The 11935-nt window shown below is 37.4% G+C and overlaps 1 protein-coding gene across 1 annotated transcript; it reads left to right on the top strand.

Moving 5' to 3' along the window:
* On the top strand, positions 1–11932 carry LOC149806632 (lysosomal proton-coupled steroid conjugate and bile acid symporter SLC46A3-like). The gene is made up of 4 exons (XM_089955913.1): positions 1–1491; positions 3188–3271; positions 4088–4244; positions 10881–11932. Exons 1-4 carry the CDS (start codon positions 378–380, stop codon positions 10957–10959), a joined length of 1434 nt encoding a protein of 477 aa, XP_089812039.1. The 5' UTR covers positions 1–377; the 3' UTR covers positions 10960–11932.
* Positions 11933–11935: the final 3 nt, after the last annotated feature.

Below are 11935 nucleotides of genomic sequence, written 5' to 3' on the forward strand. Positions count from 1 at the left end.
ATCATATTTGCTTCGTAACTCAATCTGTATAGTACAAATGGATCCATTATCTATATGACATCACATGCACACACACACACACTGTGTGTTCTGGAATGTAAGCAGGGAGCTAGAAGCGACTGCAAGAGATGACCTAATTAATATAAACACGAGCTACATGACAGTGCATATACATGCGTATTGGATTATTAGACGAATGGTTGACCTGACTGTACAGAGCTGACCTGATATGAACACAGGATGTGATTAACAGCTAAACCCATTGTCGGACAAAGCAAGTTATCTCGTCACCCGAAGTGTGACTTATCAATTCAGGTACGAACTACATTTAAAGCGATAAACTAATGATAGATCTAACTTTGCAGTACACAGCGTAAATGAAACAGAGTGAGAAGAAACCGTTGTTAGAGCCCAGCGGTGGTAATGTGAGGGTAATCCGCCCTGCTCATTACCTCATTGTGCCTGTGATACTGATACAGACGTTTGGATTGGGTATTAGCTCGTACATCTCTACGGAATATGTTCGTGCTTATTTCCAAAGTACCATCATCGGCAACAATGATACAGCTAACGACAACATGACTGGTTGTAATTCTAACACATCGAATCCTCTGTATCAGTCTTACATAACGGTTCAACAGGAAACGTCACGATGGACCATGTATTTTACAGTCGCCAGTGGCGTACCGGCAGTATTTTCGAGTATTGTGTTCGGGACATATGCGGATAGATTAGGACGGAGATTAGTTCTGCTAAGCGTAGCATTCGGGGTACTGGTGAAATCGGGCGTTTTGACAGCTGTGATTTATTTTGATGCCAATTTAATCTACATACTAATTGGATCTTTTATTGACGGTTGTGCAGGTGGTTCCTTCAGCTTTCTTGCAGGAACTTTTTCATATGTTGCTGATATTACAAAGGCGGGAAAAACCCGATCATTTGCTATCATTTCGGTAGAATTAGTCAGTAGTATTGCAGGAACAGCTGCATCCTTCGGGACGGGATATTTTATTGCAATATTAGGTTATTTCTACTCGATGGTTTTAGCAACGAGTTGTATTTCTATTGCCGTGCTTATCGTTATTTGCGGCATTCCAGAGACTTGTAGGAACAACAAGCTTACCTCCCGGACCACAGTTTGCAATACATTAGGAAAAGCAATCGAATTTTACGTGTCGAAAAAATATTATGGAAAACGTTGGAAATATGCAGTTCTCTTAATCAGCTTCTGCTTTGTTTCATTGGGTGGAGTTGGCAAGGCTTCAGTGGAAACTCTGTACCTGCTCGGTGCTCCAATGTGCTGGGATTCGGTCAAAGTGGGAATATTTGGTACAGTTAAAAAAGGAGCGGAGTCAATTTTCGGTGTTCTTATTAGCCCGCTCTTATTAAAATGCTTGTCATCCGAGATGCTCACCATTCTGGGACTGGTGTCAACAACCGGAAGTATGGTATTGGAGGGTCTAGCCAAAACCGAGACAGTGTTTTACATGGGTAAGGGAAAGTCATATTTGTACCTGTATGATTATGAGTCAACATATTTTTATAGGGCCTGTATAATCTTATAAAGTAATAGAGGAAATACCGCGGAGAAAGGGGTAGGGGCGGGATGAGAGAGACAACAGTCGTACTCCCAATCCTCATAAAGGGTTCAATTTTCTAAAGGTAATTTCCTTGTTGTTACAATCTAAATAAAAGTATTGATATCATCAGCTAGGTGTTTTCTTTGGACTGTAGTTACGAACGAAATATACAGCGTAGCAGAAAGCTGCATCATACGGCGGCTGACGTGTACGATACACAGGTGCTCGACGCGAGTTTGATGTTGAGAAAAAAACAACAACAAAAATCTAAAGTTAAAAATCATACAGAGTGACAAAAATACCTTAGATTACCCCCATTACCATTTCTGACATCGGACCCTCTCTATCATAATATATAAGAGAGAAGGTACGGAACTTCCAAATACTTCATTCCACCCTTGACCCTCGATTTCCTTCTGCTATTTCCGTTTTTAAGGCACACGACTATACTATATGGCTTGTTTTATTCCTGAGATATTTTTCTGTCCATCAAGCCATTTTGACTTTTCTGCGATATACCAAACTGAAGTTACCGGCTCCGAAACGTGCGATTTTTTACTCTGAGACAAGTCCGAACTCATGTGATAATAAGTATAACCTTTTGAGCCAGTCATATTTCGGCGTTGACGTGTGTGCCGCATAGTTTACCTATTTTGAAAATAGAGTCGCATGTATACAATGTATAGGCAGTGAAGAAGACAATGTCTAATTCTTGCATAGAACATGATTCCTAAAGTTAAATCGAGTTAGTGGTAATTAAAAACGTACTTTTGCATCTACCACTGTTCTGTAATTCAAGAAGGGATGCACCATAGAGTTGAAAACATGGTACATGTAGCGGTTTTCACATGTGCACGCACTTGTCCAAAACGAAAAAGTTCGCGAAAATCGCACGTTTCGGAGCCCGTAACTTCGGTTTGGTACATCGCAAGAAAGTTAATAATGGCTTGATGGACAGAAAAATATCTCAAGATTAAAACAAGCCATATAGTATGGTCGTGTGCCTTAAAAATGGAAACAGCAGAAGGAAATCGAGGGTCATGGGTGGAATGAAGTATTTGGAAGTTCCGTACCTTCTCTCTTATATATTATGATAGAGAGGGTCCTATGTCAGAACGGGTCATGTGGGTAATCTAAGGTATTTTTGTCACTCTGTATGATTTTTTCCTTTAGATTATTGTTTTTTTTCTCTCAACATCAAGATCGCGTCGAGCACCTATGGTACGATGCAGTCAAGAAATTCTCCATCTAACCTTTAGTAAAGATAATCATTCTGATGCCTAAGGGTTTATAATTAGACAGACCCCTGGTCAGACTTTTTTCTCTCACTTGGATAGTAGTGGGCGTTGTTTGATGGGTATAACTTTCATTTCAATTTTGGCGTGAATTTGTTCTTATTAAAATCATTACCCGACGATTTAGGGTGTTATATGATATGTCATAATCTTTTAAATTTATCTTTGGTGTAGGTGAACGTTTTGGTGGGCGGTCTTACATTAAGAAATCTATAGGACTTGCTCAGACTATAATATACCTACCGTTGTTATAGAGAGCCTATCTTGCATGATGACCGCTTTGATATAAGTAATTTTGAATTATTTTTTAAGTTCCAGCTGTTGGTGTTTTGGGTATTCTGGCATTTCCCATGATCCGCAGCATAATGTCCGTCATGACGCCTCACGAAAGCCAAGGTAAGGGATGGGTATGTGGTGATGAGGTGCTGGGATAAACAACATGAGACATACTGATTTTGGCACACATGGCGAGCAAAATCATAGTATCACACAAAAATGGGGTGGGGGTGAGACCGGAATTTCCAAACGAAAACAAAACATGCCAGCACCCACAAAGGATGAAACGATACAATGCAATAGTATGGCGTTGCTAGGCTTTAAACCATAAGAAGACATCCTGTACAAAAGTCAGGGACAAGATGTTACTCTTAGGGGGATTTGTTCTAAGGACATACTAAAAGTTTCCAGTCTCCACCCCCACACCTCCCCCACTTCCGACCACTAAACTAAACCGACAGCTCCTACCTCAGTCGAAATAGATCTTATGCTGAACGAACAAAACAACATCAAACGCAGACCATGATGAGGCATTGATTGATATAACTCCTGACATTGTACACGTAAAAATGACAAACTGGCCAGCAATAATAGAAGTATCAGATCAGCTAAAAGGAATACTTAAGTTTTTTCCAAACACTTACCGCTGAATTGATGTAATCGGTTATTATAATTGTCATTTTTTTTATTTTATTAGCTTCTGTTTCAAACTGTGTTTTTTATCTTTTGCTTCCAAGTGAACAATCGAATCAAAGATATATAATGATATAAAGAATTGAGATATGAAATATAATATATTCCTTATCCGTTTTACTTTGAGTACTTAGCACTAATAAAAGCAACTGTATTTTGAACAACGATGTTTTAAAATGGAGTAAAAATAAACGTTTCCTAGCCATTTATGTGTGTACTTAAAACGCCTTCGTCCACATCCAGGTTCGCTGTTTGCCGGGATCTGTGCTGTAGAGACGGTGTGTAGCATGGTGTCAAATATCATCAGCAAAGAAACGTACATTGCCACCGTGTCCATAATGAGTGGATTTGTCTTTTTGACGTCGGCTACACAAACCTCAATTGCTGTTGTGTTGGTTGTGTGAGTATTTACCTAAGTATCCATCTGTCTATAACATCATGTGCAAATCGTAGACCCAGATCTGATATCGAATAATGTATTTATCTAAGTATACATCTGTCTATAACACCATGTGCAAAAATCGTAGACCCAGATCTGATATCGAATAATGTATTTATCTAAGTATACATCTGTCTATAACACCATGTGCAAATAGTAGAGCGAGATCTGATATCGACTAATGTATTTATCTAAGTATCCATCTGTCTGTAACACCATGTGCAAATCGTAGACCCAGATCTGATATCGAATAATGTATTTAGCTAAGTATCCATCTGTCTGTAACACCATGTGCAAATCGTAGACCCAGATCTGATATCGAATAATGCATTTACCTAAGTATCCATCTGTATATAACACCATTTGCAAATCGTAGACCCAGATCTGATATCGAATAATGTATTTACCTAAGCATCCATCTGTATATAACACCATCCACATGTGCAAATCGTCGACCCAGATCTGAGTTCGAATAATGCACAGCCAGATCTGGTCCTACCACAGTTGATTCCATTTTATGGACAAAAATAATATTTGAAAGACTTACAGTAATTCAGTATTCCTCGGTATATTGACAGCTATTTGTCTCTGCCCAATTTTTATTCTACTTTTTCTTTCAATCTTCTACTGTAGACACAACTGATGCAATAAGTGATCGCGTTTGAATGTGTATGAGGTGTGAGTTTTTAAGTATGAAAGTATAAGTGCATGTGTTTGAATGTGTATAATTTTAGCTGTTTTAGTGTAAATTTGGGATTTCTGGACCAATGCTAGAGCTTAATAAAACTGCACATATTTTATTTTCGTGTTTACAGAGAGGTAATATAACTATTTCACACATTAAAGAGATAATGCCTATTTTCGCAAGTTTGATTATGACAGCAGAATGGTCAAAGCTAGTTGTGTCGCAAGATAACGTCCAAGAAAACAAGTGTTACTTCTTTTCATTTTAATGTAACGAAGATATAGTCCCATTTAAAACAAAATACAGATTTACAAAATACTTTTAATGACAATACCAACGAGATAGGTCGCGTCATCCATGAGAGTAACATAGACAAAACAGTACAAAGAAGGGAAAAAATCATAGATTTGATGCTTTTAAATTACACAAATTTGTGTACCGTTAAACTAACACTCTAACTTGAATATAAAGTAAATTTGCAATATTAATCTGTAATGACTGGACGAAACCAGACGTAGAATTTATATAGAACGCAAGTTTTATTAAAAACAGCATATAGTAATTCATAGTCCGATAAATCAACCCCACAAATCTGTGTTGATACTGATGGACGATGTTTTGGGTCTGATTTCACCTGTTCATTAAAATGTGCAATTTTGCTGCATGCAAATGATTCCGGAACAAACCTGCGTACACTTTAGATACATACCGGTAATTGGTATCCAAAATAAAGGAGGAGATGCCACGGGTTTTGATCATGGTCACTTAATGGAATTTAAAAGGAATTTTTGGTGTTAGAGACCAGTTGTATTTTGTACAACCATGTAAGGGTAAGTGGTTATGACTTTTAAACGGTGACTAAAAGCTCATATTTGGTTGATAAGTTTTATAAAATTGGTATTTCAAGCCAAACTGAAATCCCTTGATAAGAGGCAATTTGTTTGGTATCCATCAAAAGGGCCTTTTAAGTCGGCAGGTTGAATGTGTTGCGGCTGTTCTCTTGTTCCCACAACTCTGCAGCCATCCTAGTTTCTTCATACCGCTGAGTAGGGAATGCCTCAAACTCATGTAATTCGGTTAAGTACTCGGCAGCTTCCTCCAGGGTCGACATCGGGTGTTTTTCACATGCCTCGCTGTATTAATTGTAGAAGAATCGTCTCCCATTGTTGAGGCCTTGCTTTCTTTGTCCTAAGAGACATCCACGCCAAGTATTTGACAGTTCTAATTAGGTTGCCAGATTTCTTGGGGTCTTCTATAGTCTCTTGAAGTCCAAGGTTACGGAGCCTCTGTCTATTTGGGTCGCATTCCTATTCTTCCTTTATCTTTTCTTGAACAACCTCTGTCTCCTCTTCTTGTCTGTTGTTAGTTTCCTCATGTTTATCTTCTTTGGTGACAGTAGTACTCGGAAATTATACAGCAGAAAAATATTGTCTGTACTTCTTTACTTGCCGTTGTGGGTATTGTTTCCTGCCGTACTTTAGTGGGAGTAGTGTTTCTCGTCTGCTCAACGGGGTGGCAACGGGCTGTGGGAGTTGTTGCCTGGACAGGACTTACATCGCAGTCGTAGAGTTGCTGGTTACCTGTGTAAGGTTTGCCTTCCTCATCCCTCTCTCCGCCGTTTGTTTGTCCTAGACTTGGACTGCATCCAACGCCCAGAAGGATAATTTTCGTCGAGTTGTGCACTAGTCTCATCCCACACTGATAAGAGTGTTGTGCGTTTGACTCCAGTTCTCAAGCTTCAGCTGGTAGCCACTGCGTCTCCAGGTGTTCTTATGGCCCGCAGTGCTGGAGTCGGGATAATGGCAGCGGCTGGCAGCCTTTTTAAATTACTCAGGGGAAAATAGACGGATTCAGAGAAGGTATAATAAAAATGCCAACTGAGTAATCAGCGAAGCATTTTGCTATGGACACAGTTTCTACAATGTGCAATTCTAACACATGCATAAAACCGTCTCTTGCAAAGATAAACCAAAATATTAACCAAAATCGTTTCATATTGGAACATTTTTAACACCGCACGGATGAAATAAAATCCAAGTCACCTTTCACATTGTACAGATTTGCAGATTTGGGATACATTTTTATTTATTCAAAACATTCGCTTGACATTTAGTTGGAATTTAAATTAAACAACACAATATTTATTTTCTAATGCGACAGAAATAAATTGATAGAGGAAATTAAATAACTATATAAAATATACTTTCTTGGTTGCTTGCATGAAAGATTGTTACAATAACGCATGGTGACGCCGTATTTGTACAACCTTTTGCTTTGTGTGCATCTACTATGAAAGAAAAATAAGAGCAAATCTTGAAAAGCCACGGCAACCTAAACGTAAAGATTTTCACAAACGTTTGGACGAACAGGTGAAATATGAGTAAATATTGATTACACTTGCTGAGGGTGCTGGTGTGTTTATTGCGTACAAATTTTTGAACGTAATAAACTTTTGAAAGCTGCATTTCACCAGAACATGTCCCCTAAGCAGTATGTATCATTTCGATTAAGTAAATATCCTAATCGACAATTAAATATGAGTATTGTCTTGAATATACGTGATGATTCGTGTTGATAAAGGTTTGTTTGTGACTCAAGATGGCGGCGCAAGATACGCGCTCGTTGCATTGTGGGTATTTGCGTACACAATCGTGACGTCTGTGAAAACAACCCAGCTGCATCAAGGACAATCTCATTACATCAGTACCATTTTCACATACGTTGACTAACAAATTGCTGAAATGGAACTGCTTTCTTTTACCACTACGTCAGTAGAGAAGAATTATCGACATTGATTACAATAAACTTGAACGTATCTCGCACTTGATTCTCCCTAAATAACCTCGAACTATGTTGTAATGCGTGCAAGAAGAATGGGGATTGTGACCAACTACATTTTTGTATACCTCATTAGTAGACAATATTTAGTGTCTATAGAGGGTCAGCCATATATGATTAGAAGGCGTATAGCGCATATACACAGCTGGGTGAGAATGTTTTTTGGGGACAAAAATGCATTTCAGACCAGTTATTTGTAATAATTTGTTAGTATTGCAATTAACCTTGATATGACCAGTGTGTACATTGAACATACGCAACCGCTTTCTTTGTTGTTCGGCGACGAGGGGAATGCCTTCGTCCTTCTATACGTGCGTATGACGTAACATAGTCTAGCTACAACAACTTATTCCTATTATAAAACACATACGGAAACGAACAACACAAGTGATATCAACTTTTACACTGATCGTTATTATCTGGCTTGATTTATGGATTGCAAATGACAACAGACTGGATTGGACGGTATCGGTCACAAGTTCGCTAATGTATAATCCACCTACAGAGAAAAGAAATTGTAGACAATCACTAAATTTATTATATACCCATTTAAGCTTACTTTGCTGTTCTGTCCTTCGATATAGAAACTCAGTCTGTAATTCGGCGTGTTGCACACCAAAAATTTTCCTGTCGTACACCCAGCCTGGAAAACATTTACAAGTTAAAATACCAAATAATAGTCCGCTTATAAATATAGCGGATGGTTTATTGCTATACATTTTAAATTATTCACAACTGTCAACACCGTTTGTAATTTTAAGAAATGCAGTAATATTTGGTTAAAATGGCCGCTTTTGACGCTGGGGATAACGAAGAGTACTGTAAGTAGCGTAGGGCAGTTTAGATGCATTTCACTGTATCTAGGCCGAAAAATTAATTGTTTGTTGAAGTGGACAACAATATCTTGAACAGAATGCTTGACAATGAGTTATCAAATGAAGCTGGTGGGCAAAGTGATATTTAACATATGAGAGAGAGAGAGAGAGAGTGTGTGTGTGTGTGTGTGTGTGTGTGTGTGTATGTGTTTGTGTGTGTGTGTGTGTGTACTGTGCCGCTGAAATCTTGTATTGACATTTTTAAAACAAGAAACAAAGTAAGAAAAACTCATGGAGTCAACTCAAGATTCTATGCATGGTTAGAAATATCCGACATTTGGGCAAAACTTTATGTTTAATTCCCACGAGACATTCCACAATGTATATCATCTAAAATACCAAACGTTGATAAAAAAAAAACCATTTATACTTCAGAGTTTCCAAAATATAGCCTGCTGAATTATATTTTTAAGGAACAAGTTTAGGTGTATGGACCTAAAAAATTTGTGTGATAAAACTATCGAGGATTTGAATTTGTTTTGTAAACCTGATGATAAAACTGACAAACATTTACAACGTAATGGCAGACGTATGATATAGAGCAGCAGTGGTTTGTATTGTGACCCAAATTAGGACTGGTACATCCGTTATGTACATTGTTAGCGAAGTCGCTGGGGGACAATGAGAGTTGTTGTTGTTGTAGGGTTTAACGCCATTTTTCAGCACACGATAGGCTATACATGGCGGCCAGTATTAATGGTGGAGGAAGAACCCGGGAAAACCCCGGAAAGAACCACCGACCCACGAGAAGCTACTGGCAAGCTTTCTCACATACCCACATTGGCTGAATCCTAGACTCGAACCCACGCAGACAGAGGTGAGATGGCAGTGATCCGTAACGGAGAACGCTTTAGACCACTCGGCCACTCGGGGCCCCTGACAATGAGAGAAATGTATGTTTACATTATAAATTCTTGCGACTGTTAAAGTAGAAAGTAAAAAGAAAACAGACCAATACTGCAATATTGTTTAGATTCTTCTTCTTTAAAAATATCCAAAGGAATATTAAAATCTAATCTGCATGTTAGAAAGAGACCGAATCTTTGATTTCTTAATTTTATACTTAAATTATCGCTTTAAGTTCAATGCATACATAATTTCTGGTGTTAACTGAAAAAAAGAGAATTTGAATGTACTGTAAATGAAAGAACTTTCTGTTTAAACCTGATTGTATTTAGTTACTTTTAGTCTGTACAACTTGCCTTGAAATTTGCTTGGAAGAAAAGTGTCTATTCAGTAAGTAGAGTTTACGAAAACGGGCCACTTACTGGTCCAAAACTTATGTTCCACTTGAGAGGTAAGGAAAACATTCACTTGCTTGTGACTGCAGATTAAACCCCTTCATTTTACCATACAGCATTTTTTAAAACTTCGAAGCTAAATAGTAAATCCATATCTGTACTGCATAGTCATGACGCAACTTCCACAGTACAAATATAGGCTTAGCTCCGGCTACGTATGTTTACATGCTGAGGGATATACAATATCTTTAATAAAACAATAATTGCCTAATTACCTTTTTAAATATACACTAAAAATTGCTAAAAGAACGTGTAAATAAAAACGGGATATGTAACAAATAGAAAACAACATAAGTGTTTTGTTCAGAGTCTGGGGAAAGAACTCGTTTGATACGGCGAAATATTATACAAGCTGGGTCTGACGGCCTCGACATTGCAACGCCGTATCAAACTCGTTTTCACTAGATAGTAAGCCTTAAAGATAATATGTGTGAACTGTATATGGAACCAAAGATCTAGTTATAAGAATTGTTTTGTCTGGTCTTCGCCATTATTTCATACCCATTTAATCTTGTATGTTTGATATGGCGTGCGATACATCTGTTCAATCCGTATTTCTGTAGCATACACCCAGATTCCAACTACTTACGTGTTTTCTTTGACGTCTGCTGCTAGATTTTTTAGACACACTGATTCAAACTTTCATAAATTCCGATTCGTTTCGAATTTCATTTATACAATAATGTTAAAATATTTAGAAAGCATAAAAAGGTGGTATGTAATAAATATATAACCTCTTTCATGTTTTGCTCTGAGTAGTGGGAAAGAACTCGTTTGATTCGGCTTGTGAATACGTATCCCAACGCCGTATCAGACTCGTTCTTTTCGCAGACTTACAACAAAACACGAATAAAGGTTTATGTATTTATTGTATATTGTATTATTATTTTCTTGACAGGATATATCTACTTGGCAGCAGGCCATCCGCCAGACAAGAGAACATTGGGCAGATTAATAATAGCCACATCTCTTCGTGATTTCCGAAGACCTTTCTAAAAACAATGTTTAAAAAAAAAAAAAAATTTCCTCAAGTATGCAGAGAAGAGTGATTGTCTCTCAGAACGTTTTATCTACACCAGACATAGAAAAGGCTTCCTCAGAACATCCGACTCACCTGCAACAAGCACTCTTTTTGCTCTTAAAAATATTTGTAACACATGATTTATGCCTTATTGACGCCATGGTTAGAAAAGTGTTACGTATTTCACCCCACATGCGCACTAAAGATAGTAAGCATAAACTGATACCTGAAATTAACTGCATATCAAAATTAAGGACGACTTTGAGTCATAGGCGATGGGAACTCTATGGTACAAAGTTTCATCATTATTTGTATTGAGGTCAAATAGGGAATGTCAATCTAATTCTTTTTCCGTTAAAGCTTGATGGAAAATATATTTGCAGATCAGAATACAACACTTTACTGTAAATAGATTTAAAAATAGCATAATTTATGGGAAATTTTTGTGTCAATTATAGAGTTGTATATTCAGAATGTCATGACCGTCCTAACTCCATTCATCCGGCTCCGGCAGAAAAAGCGTATGAGATTTAAGATGATCATAACAGTCAGTGCACCCAGGGAAACTTAGATGTAATGGGTTTATTATCTTGTAAACCTGACTCTTTTGGCCAGAACTGACTATTAAGTGTGTGTCATGAATCGCTTAGCTGCAAATGTTGACTGTGCAGACAACTGTAATGAAAGTTTAAGTTGTAGGTTACTTCTATTAGACCAATATATATATATATATATATATATATATATATATATATATATATATATATATATATATATATATATATATATATATATATATATATGATCTGACGAGTCAGCGTGGTTTAATTCAAATGTACCATTCTTTTAGGGCATTATTTATTTCCTCGTAAATAAACCAGACAATTAATCGTTTTTATATGTAATAAAATCGTATCATTTTAACTTTTGAT

This window comes from Sinohyriopsis cumingii, chromosome 1 (genome assembly GCF_028554795.1).
Source record: "Sinohyriopsis cumingii isolate HCF-2022 chromosome 1, ASM2855479v2, whole genome shotgun sequence".
Classification (NCBI taxonomy): domain Eukaryota; kingdom Metazoa; phylum Mollusca; class Bivalvia; order Unionida; family Unionidae; genus Sinohyriopsis; species Sinohyriopsis cumingii.